This window comes from Amphibalanus amphitrite, unplaced genomic scaffold (genome assembly GCF_019059575.1).
Source record: "Amphibalanus amphitrite isolate SeventyFive unplaced genomic scaffold, NRLGWU_Aamphi_draft 001101F_arrow, whole genome shotgun sequence".
NCBI lineage: Eukaryota > Metazoa > Arthropoda > Thecostraca > Balanomorpha > Balanidae > Amphibalanus > Amphibalanus amphitrite.
In genome coordinates, this window is record NW_024882595.1 from 37,654 (window position 1) to 57,271 (window position 19,618).

The 19,618-nt window shown below is 57.3% G+C and overlaps 2 protein-coding genes across 2 annotated transcripts in view; one reads left to right on the plus strand and one right to left on the minus strand.

Annotated features, from left to right (window-relative positions):
• The first annotated feature begins 617 nt into the window (after nucleotides 1-617).
• Nucleotides 618-2,723, plus strand: LOC122370132 (protein O-linked-mannose beta-1,2-N-acetylglucosaminyltransferase 1-like). Its single transcript, XM_043345430.1, has one exon. The coding sequence runs from the start codon at nucleotides 618-620 to the stop codon at nucleotides 2,721-2,723; it is 2,106 nt and encodes a 701-aa protein (XP_043201365.1).
• A 399-nt stretch (nucleotides 2,724-3,122) lies between these two features.
• The window catches only part of LOC122370136 (splicing factor, arginine/serine-rich 19-like), a 31,980-nt gene continuing 15,484 nt past the window's right edge, over nucleotides 3,123-19,618 (minus strand). The window contains exons 2-5 of the mRNA XM_043345439.1: nucleotides 12,286-12,358; nucleotides 10,287-10,394; nucleotides 5,607-5,731; nucleotides 3,123-4,877 (exon numbers count right to left, since the gene is read on the minus strand). Of these exons, the coding sequence (XP_043201374.1) occupies nucleotides 3,442-4,877; nucleotides 5,607-5,731; nucleotides 10,287-10,394; nucleotides 12,286-12,358 (1,742 nt within the window). The 3' untranslated portion in view covers nucleotides 3,123-3,441. The remainder of the gene's footprint in view (nucleotides 4,878-5,606; nucleotides 5,732-10,286; nucleotides 10,395-12,285; nucleotides 12,359-19,618) is intronic.

The window sequence follows — 19,618 nt, forward strand, 5'->3', positions numbered from 1 at the left end:
TGTATTCCGATCAGTCCCCGGCAGCTTTTTGCATGGTTTATCGGTGCGGCGGAGCGAAGCGGATCCTGAGGCTTTAGGGACGGAGGGGCGTCAGGACGGTCCGGACTGCCAACCCTACATACTGTGGAAGTGTGGACTACCGCCCGGGTGAGCCAGCGAACATCGCGCAATGGCAGGTGAGAATAGCTTATTCTGCCTTAGTAAAGTAAAATTAGTAAAGTAATCATGCTTCAACCGGTTGTGGTGTTCATAGCCTGTGATGTTTGGCGGGGAGAGCAAAACATCACAGTAACAATTATGCATTATTTGCATGTTGCGTTGTTTGCATAGTCGATTTTCATTTATATACCTATATTTTTAGACGTTTTGTCGTTTTTTCTTTACTTGTGTTGCAAGCATATTTTGCCAAATTGTCAGGGAACTCAGATTTGTTTTTCAATAGAAAAACACAATTCTAAAGAATAGTGTTTTAACTATTGACAACAAACCTTCGGTTACAAATTTTAATGTTTCTTAGTGGTTGCCTTTTTAGCGTCAATAAATCGTCTTATCTAGTTACACTTTTTAGAACAATTATGTTGGGCTCGTTTTACCTCTGTTTGCACTGTTGAGGTAAAATGTCACGGGTGTTTTACGACACTGTGATTGCAGGTTCCGTGAGCCGACTGGCGGCGCTTCTGCTGTCTCCGGTGCTGGTGCTCCACACCGCCACAGATGTCGCTGCTGCAGCGGCAGTAGTACCAGACCTTCCCGCTGTCGCCGCCGATCCAGACGACGGACCAGAGCTCTGGCAGCTGAAGCCGTCAGAGGTAACCCTCGAGGTGGCCTCCTCCGGCCAGTCCTGTGAGGTATGGGTAGGCGGGCGTCTGCTGCTCCACCGCCTCGGCCCGCCGCTCGGCCTGCACGCTCTCTCTGTGAACCCACGGACCGGGCGCGCCACGGGACACGTCACAGCACCCGGCGGTGTGCCGGCCGGAGCATTCGTGGAGATGGCAGCATTCATAGCCGACCTGCAGCCGGGCAGTGTGATCGTGCTCTGCCAGCATTCAGACGCAGAGATGGTTCTCGATGACACTTCAGACGAGGTGTTTCGTTCACTGAACGCTAGTTTCGGGTCCGATCTGCAGGTGCGCTCGGCGCTGGCGCTGGTCGTTATAAAGGACGGTCCGGTGTTGGCTGAGGGGTACCGCCCACACCTGGCGGCGCTGGAGCTCAACTCACCAGCACCATCCGTCCGACTGGCTGTATCAGTACCGGTGGAGGCGCCCTGTCAGCCACCGATATCAACCTCTACCTCCTACCGGCTCCGACTGGAGTTCTGTGAGCGATACGACGGCTACGGATCGCTGTGTGATTGCCACTCGCCGCTGCCGCTGCCACCCGTCCCCCGGCCGTTCGCTGACGGAGGGCTGTTCCCGTTCCCTGTGGTGGTGGTGTCTGCCGGCCGGCCTCGCAACCTGCACCGATGTCTGGCCTCGCTGCTCGCCAACCCCGGCCTGGACCCGGCGAGGTTAATTGTCATCACGGCCAGCGAATCAGTTAACGAGTACACCACAGATGACAGCGGTAACGGAGAGGAGCTGCGGCGCCTGTTACAGCTGTACGGTGTCCGCTGGCACCCTGTGAATGCATCACCGGGCAGCGGAGGTTTCAGTGGCGGCTTACTGCAGCGTGCCGCTCTTCAGGCTGCTCTCAGCCTGTTCCCCACCGCAGAGAAACTCGTTCTGCTGGAAGACAATGTCGTCGTATCGCCTGACGTGCTCAGCTTCTTCCAGCAGACACATCACCTGCTGGACGTAGACATTAGCCTGTATGGCGTGTCAGCGGGTAATGAGCTCGGTTATCGACACGCTGTCTCGGACCGCACAGCCGTGTATAGAGTCGACTCGGCACCGGGCGGGGCGTGGCTCCTAACGCGCCGTCTCATCACAGACGATATCCTGCCGGTTTGGGGTAGGAGTGAGGGACCTGAGCCGGAGCTGAGCGAGTTGTTCCGACGAGCCGACCTGCGCTTGGGACGTGAGTGCATCATCCCAGAGGTGCCCCGTTTCTACCGGTTTGTGTTTAATCAGAGTGATAACGGGACGGACTATCTGTACCATTGGGACCGGGCAGTGAGCGAGGGCCCGCCGGTGGCCCTGCGGGGCCTGGAGGACCTCCCCCTGCCGCGCTACCGGCGCCACCTACAGGCACTCATCAGTAGCGCCACCAAACTGGACGGCACCCAGTCGCGGCTCGACTGTTCGGAGATAGTACCGAGGAACGCCACTGCCGAGCCTCTGCTGCTCTCCGTGCTGATGATGAGCGGGTCGGACGGGGTGAGCTGGCAGCGAGCGGCCGCCTGTCTCGGTCTCTGGGACCGCGACGCGCGCGGCCACCACGCCGGCGTGTGGCGGCTACGACACGCCGGCGGCGGACCGCTGCTCGTACTGGCCGTCCCGTTCTCGCCGCTCGCCGGGTATGCGACGCTGCACGGCCGCGGTACTATGCTGCTGGTCTCGGCAGTGAGATCTAGAGAGCAGCGTCGGCGCGGACGCTGGCCACCGACACCGCCCCGGCCCGGGCCTGACCGGGTGCTCGAGAGGTACCGCTGGGCAGCCGCGGCGGCGGGGCTGAACAGGACTCTGCTGGGGGAGGAGCTCGTTCGACGGGGTGTGCTAGATCATCACGACCTCACGGAAGATGAGGATGACGGAGATCTGAGGATGCAAGAAATGTCATAGGCGTGGTGCTCTTTACTAAATGGGTGAATGTGATAGTATTGGGCGGACAGCCCAGTCACGTTTTAGGACTGCTGGCCAGTGTTGGTTGTTTGCGATATTTCTATCACGCAGCCTGCAGGAATCGGTGATGTCTTTCGTGAGACGTGCGCTCAGCTCGGGGTACCGAGCGTTAGAATCTTGCTAATGTCGGGACTCGGGAGTGAGGTCAGTCAATGTTGTTAGCTTGTCGTACCGTAAAACGTTACAATATTGAGCCAATAAATGGCATGTGGTCTATATGTAGTCGTCGCACACGTTATCTAGGCAGGTGGTTCTACCACATTGAGGCTTATTAGCGTCCCTGAGCTGTCACACGTGACAGCATGCCATTTGCTAAGTGCTCAGTACTTCAGAGAAGGGTCTTGAATGTCAGTTTATTTATTCAAACCTGCACTCCACAAATACCGTGACGATGTTCCGACATTGCACTACGCGACAAACTACTCTCGTTTTGAGCGTCTCGCACCTAGAATAGACATAGCAACATACTATTTGACTCTCATCACTAACACTGTTAGTATATCACATTCACGGTATTTTCGCGCACAGTATGACTGAAAACATTCGCTGTTTTCCGTATCACACCAATCAGTCGGTACAACGCTATTGCCATAGGAATTGGACCTCCCCCGGCCACCAGCTATGGCTCAAGTGTTCATTCGCATCGCTAGATGGCGGGCTAGTAGGGATGGGCCACCACCCCAGCCCTGTAGTCGTATTGTGTCATGGCGTGCGGGTCGCTCATGCTGTGTCGGACGCGGCCGCGCACGTCGAAGCCCGGTTTCGGGTAGCCTCTCCTGTCGCCGTAGCCGTGCGCGGCGGGCGGCGCCTCCTCAGCGCGCTGGTGGCGCGGCTCGTCGTCCCTGTAGAGGCGCGGGTCGTCCTGGTAGCGGCCGCGCGGCCGGGACTCGTCTCGGCGCTGCTCGCGCGCCGGCGCCGGCCGCCGCTCACGCACGTCACAGCTGCGGTCGCGGCGGCGCGGCAGGTTCTGTCGGTAGTCGATCTCGAGCGTGGGCCGGTGTCGGCCTGCCGGCTCGGCGGGCGGCAGTAGCGGGTCCCGGGCAGAGTCTCGGTCCAGGCCGGGCAGCCGGCTGGCGCCCTGCAGCTCCTGGTAGCGACTGCGCCGCTCGGCGGGCTGGCCGCCGCCGGAGCGGTGCCGGCCGGCCGGCGGCGGAGAGCTGGGCTGCTCGGCCGGCGCGCGGCCCCGCTGCCGCAGCTCTGCCGCCACCTGGGCTGAGGTGCGCCGCCACTGAGCCTGCTCCGACTCCAGGCCTGTGTCGCTGGAGCGCGACTTGGCCAGTCGGCCGGGCCGCGGCGCGTCGCTGGCCTCCGAGGGACGCCGCACTGCCGGCTGTCTGCGCGGTGGCGGCTCCTGGACCGGATCCGGCTCGAACTCTGACCAATCGGGAGCGCGGCTGACGCGCACCGGCGCCGCCGCCGGGTCTTCGAAGCTCATAGCGCGTGTGAAGGGCGTGGCCTCCGCGGCGCTGCGCACCCAGCGGTCGACGCGGGCGCGCACCTCGTCCGGGCGCGGGTCACTATCGGCGGGGAACGGAGCGCTGTCGGCGGCCGGCGGGGGTGGCTCGACGTGCCGGCCGGTGCGCACGGCGCCGCGCACGCGCTCCTCGCCGCGCTCCTCGTGACGTCGGTGGTCGGCGCGCACCTCTGGACGGTACTCGGGCCGAGGCTCCGGGCGGCCGGCGGGCTCGCGGCGCGGCGGCCGGTCGAGCTCGTCAGGCGCCGCGCGTCTGAAGATATCGGCCACGTGCGGCCGTCCGCGGGCGTCCCTCCTCAGATCCTCCTCAGTCGGGTCGGCGGCCGGAGCGGGTGGGAGCGGCGCCGGCGGCTCCGGGCCGGCGCTGTCCGCCCGGGAGGCGCGCGGCCGGCGCCAGCCCTTCTCCGGCTCTCCCAGGCCGCCGTCCCTCGACTCGCGGCTGATGTTCAGGTTGTTGCGCACGTTTCTGGGGTCTCTGGGTTCGTCCCTGTCCGGCTGCGGCATACGCCATCCCTTCTCTGCGCGCGGGTCGCGGGAGGGAGGCGGAGGATCGGCTCTGCCGCCGGCGTCAGGCACACTGTTCTGACGCCAGAGACGACCGCCGCTGTGCTCTGGAACACCTGCGGTAGAGAACAGACGCGGTTAGAGCAGCTTATCATACCGGGCGGCACGGCCGCACCCACTCCGGGATGGAGCTCACGCATGTATCGCGCCTCGCAGCCGAAGCATGGCCCTCCGCCGCTTACTCAGATATCACAAGACAACAGAGTGATGGATCGCCGCATTACCTGGTCGAGATAAAAAGGTAGGCGCTCATTACAAACACAGGCGGGCCTAAAGAGGAACTGTAACCCTGGGTTCGGCTTACACCACCGAGAGATTATGTAGATGTCCTCTGGAATGCAGTCTCTGTGGCGCAATGAGCCAGTGAGGCAAACGGGTCTTGCGCCCTGTCTATGAACCCCAGGGCCACCGGCCAGGACCCTGATATATCGCCACTTTGTTATGGTGTAACTCGGTGGAGTAAGGGTCACTGAGATAATAATCATGTGCAAATAGAAAGTCATTTGCTGTCATTGATGGACTTGATTCCTGGCAATACCCTAATGAATATGCAAATACGTACGCTTTATCCTAGATGCAGGTAATTTTTATTTTCCATAAATGCGGAACGAACGTTTTTTTTTTTTTAGTTTTAAAAGACCTTATGACTACGTAGATACAGACCGAGCTCAAAGGTCTAAGGCACTGTAAGATACGACTGATGGGCAGTCAGTCTATCACTCGCGACTTTATCAGGGATTTTCCGTCGTTATTCGCAGCACGCGAGAAACACCGTCTCAACTCACCGATGCCGGGAGAGGTGGGCTTTTTCGGCGCTACGGCCGGCGGCGGGGTGACCTCTTTCTGCTCCATCTGCACAAACTTGAGACGGGCATTGTTGAACCTGTCCTGTGGCGACGTCGAAGGCGATCTGAAAGAAGATGGAACACAGCTGGTCAGTTTTCGATGACTGGAGTAAAAGCTCGTCGTTTCGGGTATTTTTATGCGGAGATATGGTCCCTCGTATCAAAATGAATGACTTTCATGCTGTAGATATGCAGGGGGCGTAAGAGGATTTCTCTATGAATAATTCACATCTAGCGGTGTCCACGGCTGTGCGGTTCTGCGACGACGCCTGTGTTTGCCGTCGGTCCATCCGCAGGGAGTGGCGGGATCCGCCGCTTGGGACAGTGGTTGGTCGGTAGGTCGGCCCGTTATCTCATGGCCAGCGTGTCTCTCGATGGGTCTGATCAGCCACCGACCGGTAGGTACACCAGCGGCACACCTCACGGTGACCTCCAGTAGCCGCCGCCAAATGATGCCGCAGGAGGACCGGCACGGGCGATGAGACGCAGGCGATGGGAGCTTTAGACAGTGGATGACGGTCATAGAGCAATGGGAGACGGCGGACTATCACTGGGCAATGGGAAACGGCGGAGGACCATCAATGGGCAATGGGAGACGGCGGAGGACCATCACTGGGCAATGGGAAGTGGCGGAGGACCATCAACAAGCAATGAGAGACGGCGGGCGATTTAACGAGCGATGAGAGACAGACGGGCAATGGGAGGCTCCGATGACAGACCGTTTGCGAGCCATATGATACGATTGGGGACCGCCACCGGTGGCTGAGGGCTGAATGCCGATCATGGCCACACCGACAGACGGCGGATTACCGAGAGCTGACGAGCGGCGGGAAATCTGCACTCAAAGCGGGTCACAGGGACGTGGCTTTAAACGGCGATGTGAGTGCATACTCCATTCAGTTTAGTTAATCGCAGCGGGAATGGATTCGGTACGACGGCATGTAAAGGGACATACGGGACTGGGACGAGATGACACAGGACACGACCCGGGACAAAGCCAAACAAATAGGGGATATACGGACGGACAGAGATGGGCGGAATAGATAGAACAGAACGGGTGAGATAGAGACAGCTCAGCAATAGAGTTGCGGGCCAGACGTCCGTGAGATGTCATTTAAATGCAACCATTGAAGCTGCCAAACGTGGACAAGATTGCACGGAGCGAATGAGACCCATTGCTAACGGGAAGACCGCAGCGACGTGACGGACACTACCGATTGGATAGTAGCATTTACATGCATTTACTGACAGTATAACGGGGCGACACTCGCTATGTCAGCAACGCTGTCCAAACAAGATGCCAACTTAAGATGACAATAACAAATACAATACGTTCATTGCACTGCCGATTACAGGCAAGACCGCAACGGTGCTTCAAGGTTAGCGGTGCCAAATACAATACGAGTGCTTGTGAACCCGTTTTAAAGTCAACAAGGCCTCGTCCGACCTGATTCGGTCTGAGAGCTATTGTTGAGTGAGTGTGGAGCCACCCGCCGGCCCAGTCAGTTCTCTATATACCGTGGCCCAGTCGTTTTCCGAGCGAACAGCGTGCGCCGCACTTGAATAGGCCGTTGCGTAATTTGGGCCGACGGCGGGCAACGAGCATCTTTCGAGGGAACGCATGCCTTTGTACGCAGCATTTCATTCTTGCGACATAAACCACACAATGCAACGGGGACCGAGTTGAGTCGTCTCGTAAAGATTCGAGCGTCTTCGTTCTTCGTGACGTAAACTGCCTGTCACCATTTGTCTCCGTATTACATGAGACACGTGACGAAGGTACCCGCTAGTCACCAGAAACGTGAATTTCGTTAGACATTATGACATGTCATTACAAGGGGCACCATCTTTCCTGTGTGATGACAAACACCAGTCTTAATCGGTCTAATTTCCTCTAGTCTTCTACATCAGAGGAGCCTGTCTTCCGTAATCAGCAGCTGAGGTGGATAAATGGCGGCGTAGTTTGCTGCAAAAGGTGAGTTAAATGCGTACAAATCAGCCCAAAGCTGTGCGGCGCAGGGAAGGATCCGAACACGCAGGGCCTTGCAGCGGGCTGTGCGTCGGTGAAAGCCTCGCTCCGTCTGCCGGGGGCGGCTCGGCAGGCGGCAGGCGGCTGCTGACGCAAGCTGTGCGTTGCCGCCACGGGGCCAGGGGTGCGGCCAGCCAGCTCCAGTCCGACCAGAGCGGGGTACGGAGCGGGACCGCCGCCGGCGTCTCTGTTTTTACCGACACCGGCCAGTTGGTCTACCAACAAAAACACTCGGCCGGTCGCGGCGGCCCGCGCCGGCGGCTGAGGTATGGCCGCGCCGACAACTGGGAGGTGGGTGGCACGGCGCCCCGGGGCACGGAGCGGCGCGGTGACGACTGAAAACACAACGTGGGTTATGGACCTCTCGACTACTGACGACTGGGAACAGACAGCAAGGACCATGGTATGGATGATGGATGGTCACAGAAACAGAGTACAAAAAGTGACCGGAGTTTCTCAAACGCTCGGCCGGCTAGAGCGGCGTCCGGTCTTTATAAATGGAGCAGGGAAAGTAAAGCCACACTGGCGACATAAATGAAATGAGACTAGATGTCAACGCGATCAAACTGCCATCGTATTGAATTATAATCAACTGCAGTTCGGCTATATTCACTTCATCGGACCGACCGAGCGGGCTGTTTTTTTTAAATTTAATTTTAAACACCATTGTGACGGAAAGCAACGACGCATATCATCACTTTCATCATTGCGGAAAATTTAACGTTCACTTCACCGTTTCCATTCAATGCAGCAAAGAAAGGATTCAGTAACGACCACGCCCAGCGTGACCTTCGCTACCTTCCTCATCCCTATCGCGCCATTCTATCCATCAGTTCCGTTTACTCGAGCGATTGAGGCGCACATAAAGAGACTGTAAAAACATCCATCCCTTCAACACGGCTTCTTATAATCTCCGAGACGATATCACGCAATCTTTCCTCTTCTGACTGAGGGGAAGCGGAAGGGACTGACAGACGCTAATGAGCTCTGTGGTTTAGGGCTCTTAGCACTGCACTCAAGACGGAGCGGGTAGATCAGGGAAGCGGGAGCAATTATGACCGAAGCATTGGAATTGAGCAATGATCAGTGTTACAGAAGAACGGTAACATTAGTTTGTTGCCGTAATCGAAGCAGGCTTGGAGTGCAGTAGGTCGCTCAAATTGCTCAAATGACTTATTGCAACTGTGTAGGCACTCTGCTCTGAAGTTAAATTTGAATTAGGAGAGATGGAATTACGAAACCGTTTAGATCTAGTTTACTCTGGTTAAAATGCGATACAGGCGGCACCGCAGAGATAAGAACCTGTAATTGACCTCCAATACGAGTATAACTCCGGCTTTGCCTGCACCATCCCACATCGAAGTTCGTGATTATTCGTTTGTTCCGTGAGCGTCCCTTCCGCCGGACAGTGTCTGTACCGTGATATCCCATCCCGCCATCCACGGACGATACCCGGGCTGTGATATGCCGTCCCGCCCCCTTCATGGACGATGTCCGGACCGTGATATCCCGCCCCGCCCCCACTGCATGCTGGTGTTTAGCTGTGATATCCCGTCCCATCCCATCCCCGGCCGGTGTCCGGGCTGTGATATCCCGTCCCACCCCCTCCCCCCACGGACGATGTCCGGGCTGTGATTCCCGTCCCTCCCCTCCGTCGGCCGGAGCGGGGCCGGCCGGCCGCTCGGCGTCACTTTCACGGCGCGGGATGAAGGTCGGCTGTAGGGAGCGGTCCGGGAGGCGGCTCCGAGGGGAGACACCTCCCCTGCCGCCGCCGGCCGTCACCTGTCCCACTCCGGCTCCGGGTCAGGGACACCCCAGCCGCCCCCGTCCCACGCGCACCGCCAGGACTGAGCTGCTCACTGTTCGGCCCGCTTTTCCGGCAGTTTCAGCCCGACACCAACAATGGCACAGCACCCAATTACGTGGGTGGCAGCAAGGCAGCCGCCGACGTTTTCGTCCCAGACAAAGCCTGGAAACTCTGCGACTTTGAACCGCTGACCTTCGGCGAATTAGAATGCTTCGCCAACTGCCTGCAATAGGATGTTCTGAGTGTCCAAGGGGCAAGTCCGATTGTCCCAAATAGCAAATCACCGTTCGTTTTTACCCTTGAGGATTCCCTGTTTGGCGGCGGTAAGCCCGTGTGGTCAGTGATCACCAGCGTCGCGTCCCTCCCCTGGCTGTGCTTCAGAGACAGTTTGCAGCTGACAGCACGGGGTCCGCTACATGGGGGTGGAGCGGCGACTTTGCACCGCTTTATCACCGGCTTACCGAGCTCGTCAGAAGCCGGGTTTAAACCCCTCCCCGCCACATGTCCGCCGTACGGCATCTGATCTCTCCATAGAGCCCCGCTGGCGGTTACCGTCGGTAAAAAGTCACGATGTTTCTGGCGTGAGCGCCAGGCGGGACTGTCGTCGAAGGCCAATCACGACCGCAGTCGCTGCTGCCTCGGCCGCAGCTCGCTTCGGTCCGGTTCGGGTCGTGGTGTGATGAGGTAGAACGGGACGGTGCGGGACGGTTAGGGCGTGGCGGGACGGCCAGGACGGGGAAGGGCTGGGCGGTAATTCTGTGATTATGAGGCGGTAAATACGCACCTCTGACGCTGGCTGGGCGGTTTTCGTGAGGAGTGCCCAGATGTGAGCAGTTCGTCCGTGTCGGGACTCTGTCCGCCGGCCGAGCGCCGGCCACCGCGCCATCCGGACCTGGAACAACAGCAGGTGGGGCGTGGGGTGTGAGAACTGGGGGACAGCGGCAGGGTCCGACCAGGTACCGCCCGGACGACTCAACGGCGGCGGAGATAATCCAATGAGACGGAAGCTTTAATTTACGTACACCTGAATTTCAGTTCATTGATTGAAACAGTTTTTCAAGCGGTCACCGGCAAGAAAAGTGACTTAGTTGCATAAGGAAACGTTTGAATGCGTTTTCAAAACGATAAAATCATTACCTACATATCTGCACACGTTTGCATTTAGCGAGATTTGAGAGGTTCGTTCTTTTACAAATATGTGCGTTTGCAAAAATAATGATCATTATCACAGTCACTTACACGAAATTAATCACGGTGACAAGAAACAACGTACGCCGTGTGGTGTGATTAAGGCTGACCTGCGTAGACAGGCATGCTGGGAATGCTTCACAATCGCATTACAATGGTATGTCGGCACTATCAGAATCTCATCGCCGGGCCATTTGCCTCGGCGTGCTTCCTAGCTCGGTACGAACGCACACACAATGGCCGGGCGAACCGCTCGTCCGGGATGGCCGCTGATGGCGGGCCGATTGGCCAAAGAGCCGTGTTTCCGAGATGTTCCGGAACGGACGCGGTCTTCGCACTGTGCGATACCGGGGAGTGGAGCGCGCCGGTTCGACTCTGCGCGTGTCGCCGGTCAGTGGGTTAGGTGGTCAGAATTGGATATCTAAACGTTCGTGTATCGTGGCTATCGGGACTTAATGACATAATCATAATTGACTCTTTTAGTTAGATTACTTTAATCATAGGAGGAGAGTGAAAGTTCAGCGGAAACACGACCTATTATAGCTAATTTATCGTTTTATTTTAATTGTGTCTTGCCTTCAAGCTATTTCTAAACACACAGACGTGAAACGAACATCAGTTTGATTTTAACGCCCAGATAGAACCATTTCTATGTGTTTTCATTATCTCTGATATACCTACAGAACTGAGTTGGAATTTCGCTAGTCAGGAGAAACCGTAGCACCTGGCAGTCAGATGCGGCTCCACCCTGTCATTGCTGCTGAGCCGGCGAGAGAAATATTACGACATGATGGCCACCGTGACTCAATCGGTAGCTAATTCGTGACATCAGGCGCAGCTCGGATGGCGCCGGGAGAGCGGCTTTCCTGCCAGCAGCTGCTCGAGAGGCGCCGCTTTCTACCGTGTTGGAGCTCAGGAGTGGGTGGCGCTCGGTCCGATAGGCCCTCACTTACGGCAGAGCGTTTAATATTACATGTATTACTATAATATGAAAAGCAAAAATCGTTCATGTTGTCTCTTTTCGATACCTAATGCAAACGGACGTTTTATGATGTTTTTTTGTCCCATTAGAGACACGGCATACATCTAATAAGTTTTAGAAGATAATGCTTGCAAGATAATGATATAGGTACAGTGCCCTGATAGGTACTACTCGTAACTTGTAAGTAACAACCGTACCTACAGAAAAAGTAAAACCATAACTCCCCAAGCCCTTCCAAACGGTAAGGATAAGACGGCAAAAGACTGCTACATCACTGTAACATCATTGAGCCCCGAAGATGGGAGAAAACGCTTTGGTGTTAGCCTTGTGTGCAAAACTGCAGTCTCTAGTGCTACTCTCTTGTGCGGCGTCGGAGTCGCCAATGCGCTTTGTGTGTAGCAATGCAGTCACTGGCTGAAGCTTATTCAGTGCTGATCACTGCGCTGAACTACATCGATGTGCATTTCGCGAGCTGTGAACTCGTAACTTAAGTGTTCGTTGGTGCATCTTGCTCAAAATATTTGATTCTGACAAAATATTTTACATCGATTCTACAATACCGAACCTTGGCGTTCGTAAAGATCACCGGTTCCACCGACAGCGATTCACTCACCCCTGTCGCCAGTGGGAGGAGGAATCTAGCAGCAGTTCGTCTGTGCTGTGGGCGGCCGCTTCCCACTCATCATCTGCAAACAGAACAGACAGCACGTCACCACACGCATCCCACACACGGCTACAGACGGTGATAGTACCGACAATAAAGTCCGGCACAACCGTGACGGCGACGGCTGTGACGGCGGCTCGACAGCCGATCACAACTCAATAATAATACGTGGGATTATCAGTGGACATCAGCCGAGTGGGCATTGTAAATACATCGCTCTGACTTGCTGCAAGACGTAAGTCAAATCAGATTCGGTCTTTGACAGCAGTGGGACATTTGGTCCGCTCTGGGGCCGCCCTTACAGACCAAAACATGTTTGTCGCCTCTCTGGGTCGGTGGAGAATGACACCTAGGCGTCACTGCACTGATCCAAGGTCAGTGGATCAGTGTGGGATGACCGGTCCCACACGAACACCGAGATGTCACTGACAGAGTCCCAGTCGCGGGAAAACTTGCCGCCGCGGATACATCTGCAGACATCTGCAGTGGCCAGACATACCTACACCCTAACGCTGCGGCCGACCAGCGACAACGTTCCCAGATTAGAGACACAACGGTACTGAGTGCTCAGTGTTCAGGCTTCAGATCATAGTTTTCATTTGCTAACAAGCCTTTTGTGATTGTTCGATTATGACAATCATGATTTTCCCTGCCTACTAACGTTTAACGGTGAATTTTACCAATCGGTCAGCCAAGGAGACGCATTCGGGTTGGAGTATGCATCAGAATAATATACAGTTATGCAGGCGCCCAATTTTAACAACTGATTGTTAGCCACTGAAGCCAAGGACATCAAATTAATTGTGGTCGTGGAAAAGTGAGCCAGACAAGCCAGATACCCTGGGATGTTGGGTTAACTGTCTTGCATCTTCGCTGTGCGAAAAATCGATGATAAAAGTTGATACAAAAAATCCACTGTATCTCAATATCACTTAAAACAGCGGTCTTTGACATTGACCTAAATTCCGACAGAAAACCCTCTGCAAATATCAAAGCCATCTTTTTGCATAGATGATCACAACTCCGAAGTTACCTTATACCTATCACCTTATCTGAACGTTGTTCGAACCGACAGCATGCCGCAAACTGCAGCCAATGGTAACTGACCCGAAAACACGCCAGAATGCGGAGAAAGGTGTCGTATCTAGGCGACGATCAGTTCGTGTGATACGAACAACTGCACACGCCGCACCGCTGACCAAAAACACGGCCGCTGCCGACAATTTCGCCCGTTTCGCCCGAACACGGTCAGACAATATATCTCGACGAGATGACTTTTCCGCCGGGAGAGAGCGGCTCGCCGGTTCGACAGGTGCGGAATGGTATTTCGCCGGGAGAGTTTCTGTGTCTGCAGTTCCCAAATCCGAGCGTTGGACATGAACAAAGAGCCGCAGCGGCGCACTTCGGTCACACGGAAATGTGCAGGTGACCGCATTTTCGAAATGACCTTCCGTCGAGTGGAAGGAAAATTGTCATTCATGACTGCGCGCAGCTGGCCGGGGAACATGTGTCGTTCTCGGTACAAAATTTCATAGCCGAAATGTTTACCTGGTGGTGACATGCACAAACTGGCCCGTATCACGATATCACCGGGATACAAACGCGGTTTCGTGAGCTGTGAAATTCGCTCAAGCCATGGTATGTTTCACATAATCTAGCGTCATAAGTCATCTGTTGTATACCAAGAGGTACTCATACCGCAAACTTCTTCACGTCTCAACCCAAGGGAGCGTTGACATATTGATTTATGTCTACGAAATAAATTCCATTGAAAGAGCATAGCTTAGTTTCGGAAAAGGCCCCATCGACCTAAGCGCTCGCGGGTTTGGCAATACGGTCGAAATTTATGGAATTCAAGACTGCGACAATCGTAAAGAATCTCAGCTAGAATTTTATGTCGCTGAGAGTATTGAAGCCTCATTTGACGGCTGTCTGATAAAACTCGCAATGATAGCTATAAGCTTCTTATTTTAATCCACGCATGCTGATGTCCGAGTGTTCAATGTGCGGCTATTGTCCTCAGTTTTCCAACCGGTCGAAAAGAACTGAGGTCCCCGACTCCCACTGCCCTAGCGGCTAGCAGGTTGCTCCTGAACAGCCCCACTCGTGCTCGGTCCATCTCCAGTGGTCCGTGAGGCGCCGTGTCCCCGCCGCCCGGCAGCCGCTGCCCGCAGTTCCGGCCAGTTGAGTGTGTCTCGGCCCGTGTCTCCGGCGGGGCGGCGTCCCGGCCGTGTCTCCGGCACGGGCACGGTCCGTTCCGGTGCCCGACCCGTGTGTGACTCTGCGGTACCGACCCGGACCGGCCGGCGACCCTGGCGGCACCGCGCCCCGTCTCGGCCGGCCTTGGTGCGCGCCGTCGCAGACAAACAAGACAACACGGCCGGCGGCGGCGGCCCCGCCCTGCCACTCGACCCGGCGGTGCACGCACGGCGCCGAGCCGCTCCCGGCCGGCGCTCCGTCATCTGACAGCCGCACCACGGCCACCGTGTCCGGTCGGCGTCACGGCAGGCTCACACACACGCGGTCAGCGGGAGCCGCAGCAGAAAACAATGGCACTGACGGCCGCAGAGTGGCAGCGCCCGCAGCAGGTCAACGGCCGGGAACAGACCCGCGGGCCGCGACTCGGGCGGCTGCGGCGGCAGCGCCCAGCCAGTGGCCACAGTCACGCCATGGGGACGCATTTGGAACGGTGCACTGACGGGCTCCGTCGCACGCGAGCCGACTACCGTCAGCGGGCGGCCGACGCGCCCCTGCCATAATTCACACCGGCGCGGGTGCGCGGCGCGACGCGTCACGACGCCACGGGACCGCCTGCCGCCGCGTCAGGGCCATCCGGGCGGGTCTCGGAGAGGGGCTGCGTTCCGGCAGCTGAGCCCGGGCCGCCGCCGTCGTCAGCTCGCCGAGCGGAGCGACACCGTTAGCTCAGCCCCCGCGCGCCGCGGCGCCGGCCCCGCCCAGGCGGGCGCCTAACCAGTCGAGTGTCAACAGATCCGGGCCGGGACCGGGGCACACTCGGCGGACGATACGCACTCGGCGTCGACCGGACGTCCCACACGGCCGCCGCGTCGGGTCAGGCCCTGGGGCGCCGAGGCGCTATAACAAACCACTTTCACTGCGGCCTCGGCGGCCTTTTCGACTGCGTTGATTAGCAACTGGTGGCGTAACACTGCGCCGCGGCCGCCGCGGAGGTCGGGGGTAATCTGACACAGCGGCGGCCCAGTTTCACGCCCCCCGGTGAGTGTTTATCGACTGCTAACGGAGAGCGAGAGGAATTCAGATCAGGAACCGACAGTCACTGCAGACGATCGAAAGTGCAGCTCCCGTGGCTAAACACGCGTTTTCTACCGGGGAATTCAGAATGGTCGCCCATGGGCTGGTCTCACAGATTGTCTCTCGGCTGACTGCTCCCAACTACCGTTCCGTTAGCATCACTGAACGCTCGACAGATCTCGGCGCGCGATTGTTTCTCACGCGAGCGGGCACATCGGTAGACCGTGTTCTGCCAAGCCCTTACTACCTACGGCGACAATTTTACGGCGTACTCTGTCTTACACGATTTCAACATTGCCAACAATTTCGTCCAATTCCGCGTCTTTCCTATGTTGTAAGCTCGTGAGTCGCCACTCCACCGAACAGTGCAGGTATAGTAACGCTATAGATGCGGGAGTCACGTTTGACCCAGGACCCGGAGGGCCCGGCCCTGATGCCCGACGGTCGTACAGAGCGCGATTCTCGCATGAATGGTGGCCGTCGCCCACTAGCCAACCTTGACAGCGCTATGGCATTGGCATTATGATAGGCAGCTTCCTTGTCCGTGCGTGTAGTTTCGCTCGCAACACAAGGGCCGGCCCTGAACAGCGCCACCAGAAGAGAAGGATCGGATACAACGGATCATCTCAAATATGGCACGGCGTCATCACCAAAAGACGGACTTTCTATTTTCTGAGAAACCCTTAGAAATATCCCACGCTTTCTCAAGAGGGTCAGAGATTAACCGTGGGAAGACACTTGAAATTCCTTCATCGGATGATTCAGGTGACTTACTGACTGATTTATTGAAAAGTAAAAGCAATGTCAGCTAAAGTGGGTGCTTTCTAAGTAACTATGGGTATGCCATTTATCTTTCTCATGTTGGTCCATTGAAACAAATGCCCTCGCTATTCATGAAAACAAAGTCGGCACATTCCTTGCTAAGAAAACAATGGGAGGTAAGGGAACTCTAAAATGCACCTGCATGGGAACCTAGAGGTATGGATAGGTCGGAATACCTAGAAAGTGTCCGAGGGAAACTAGAATACTGGGTAGGAACAAGTCCAATCCACTGGTCATGCATGGTTACAAGTATCACATCATTGTTCGGAATAACAAGCGTCTGCTTTACCGGCTAGCTACACACCGCGTGATCCCGCAAAAACCGTTGGCGTGAAAGTCTCACGCCTACTGCATTATCCGACTTATTTACCGGTCTCGAGTCAATTGGATAGAGATAAAACGTCTGATTTTCTGCACGAAGCTCAAACCTCAGTTACCGTACACGTTAGGTTACTTACATATATATGGGCACGTGAGAAAAGCTACACCACATAAGTCCAACCCATGTCGAGAAATCATGAAGGGATAACCAATTTCGGGACGGATTTAATGTATTCAGCGTGTATAAGATAATCGGCTGAGCCCGGGACGCTAAACGGGCGGGACCGGCACGACGGAGTCGCTCGGAGAGAGAGGGCTGTCTACCGGGGACGGGTGCGACTGGTTAGGTGGACCGCTCCTCTCACTCTCTCCCCATCAGCGCCGATGACGGGGTAAGATAGCGCCCGGGTGCCCGCTATCACGTCCTGTTAATGGCGCCGACAGCGAGCACTTGAGCTGTCCGACAGGTGGGCCCTCAAACGCAGGCAGTGTGAGAAAGGAAAAAATTATCCGACTTCGGCGTATTGGGCGTATTAAAGGTACAGGAAACGTGCATGATGTTTGATGTACCGAAGCTAATTAACTTTGACATATTAGGGGAAAGCGACATTCAATTTTCCGAAGTTCAGAATTAAAGAAGAGGAACTAGGAAGCGCAGAAGATCATATCAGACGAAGAGGCTGGCCAACAAAGCTTTAATGTTTCGCTATATGTAATGGCACCAATTCCACCGCAGCGATCCGCGATCCACCAGCAGGCCTAGGCATGTGTGCCTTTAGCCTTGTGAGATGGATGAAACTTCAGCGGCACCAGCTGCCGGTTCGCCCTGATGCCGCTGCCACTGCCTTCGGGCTCCGGCGACGGTCGACGCAGCGGACTGTGACGGCTCAGGAGGCGAGACGCCACCAACACAGACTGCCGTCGTTCAGCGGCGCTGTTTCAGCCTTCAGGCAGCGGAACAATAGCTTAGAGGCTGTCGGATGTACTGGCTGAGCCGGCACCACAGCCTGTCGAGAGAAGAGATGGCACGACACAACACGGTACAGCACGGCACGGAACAGCACGGCGGCCGTGTCCATCCGTGTCGTGCCGCTCGCCCGGCGGGCGCCCATGTCGGGTCGGCCGCGCGCCGTGTCGGCGATGTCGCCACTCAGTCGACGCGGCCATCCATCGTCATCACGGCGCACGCCGCCCCTCGTCCGGCCGGCAAAGGTCAGTTTTCTCTCGTCAGCCGGCACGTTTCACCTCCTCACCTTCGGAGGAGCTGTCCCAGCGCATCTGATCCAGCTCGGCGGCGCATGCGCGACTGTCGACGGAGAAAGTGCTCGAGCGCGTCGGCGAGTGATGGGGTCGGCGAGTCGGGCCGTACTCCACCGTGGCCCGGTCGGAAGTCCCGCCGGCCCGCCCGTCGTTCCCCACACCCCGGCAGAACCGCGGCACGCCGCAATGAAAGTGCTCCGCTCATGACAGGAGACCAGGAAGACGGGTTTCACCCCAGCTGCCCCCAGTCAAATTTCGCTCCTCCCGTTGCGTAACCGCTGTGGACCCACGCTGAGTGAGGAAGGAAGCGCTGCGGCCTTTACGACCCCGGGCGGGGAGGACGTCAGAGCCCCGCCGGCTCCGGGAAACAAACTCTCCACTACACCATCGTTAGTCTGCCTGGCGCCGGCGCCGGGTGATATCAAACCGTGTAAGGCTGGCTGGATGGGAACCCTCCGACCGCACCGCACCCACGAGGCAGGTTTCCGTTTCATCGCCTCTAGCAAGGCCTTGATATTCGAGTATTTAACCACGCTTCATCGAGTTCGGGTTCATTACAGGTTATTTGAAGATGGTATCGTGCTTCCACTCTCACTCAGTTTACTGAGGCGATTAGCAGCTCACACAGCAAAACTGGCTACGCGGAATTTATAGAAAGAGGTGAGAAGGAACAGGCTCAAGGAAGCTAAACTGGCCTATCCATAGCAATCTAGAAACAGAACCTCAACTTCACAGACATGAGATCGCGATTGGCGGATCCTTGACCCGCGTGGTATCACGTTCCCAATCAGAGCCTTGAGAGCCGCCTCCCAGCGGGTCCTGAGTCAAGGTCCGACGCTGCCTCGCGTATTGCACCACCACGCCGACCCGACTGGAGGAGAGCTGCCCTGGGAGGGCGGCCCGGGCAGCGCGAGATCTGGGCGGAGGCACGGCCGGCACGCAGCCGCCGCCGGAGGCTCCGGCCTGCTCGGCGCTCCTGTCCACCGCAGACCACAGAGAACACAGTCCTGGGCGTCCCGGCGCCCGTGGCGGACGCTATCCAGGTCAGACGGGGCGCCGGGGGCCGGCCGGGGGCGGTTCAGCGGCATACCTCCCCACGGGAGAAACCGGCCCGACTGGACGGCCGGTCCTGCCGGTCCAGAGTCACCGGAGCGCAGCGTGGCGTACCGAGACCAACGACCGGACGTCCGCGCCGCCGAGACAACCGTCACGTCACGTCCCGCCGCGTCACGTCAGCTGTCAGTCGTCTGTCGAGGCCGACGCCCGTGCCGACACGTCTGGGCGCGGCTGGGCGTCATGCCGCTGCCGTGGGCTCGATGGCCGGGTCGTCCACCTCTGCACGCTGCAGGCGGCAGAGCGCCGACGCCCGAGGCGGTGGCACGTGACCTGCGCTGTCACGCCATCTGCTCGGCAGCTCGTCACCGGCGGCGGCGGGCGCGTCACGGCCGGTAACGGTGCCTCAGCTGCCGTCATCTGGACGGCCACCGGAGGGCGCGCCGCTGCCTGCGCCGGCTCACGCAGCGCGCGCGTCACGTCGCCGCCTCCTCCCGACTCGCGGCCGCAGCGGAGGTGCTCCCAGGGCAGCGGCGCAGCGGCTGGGCGCGCCACC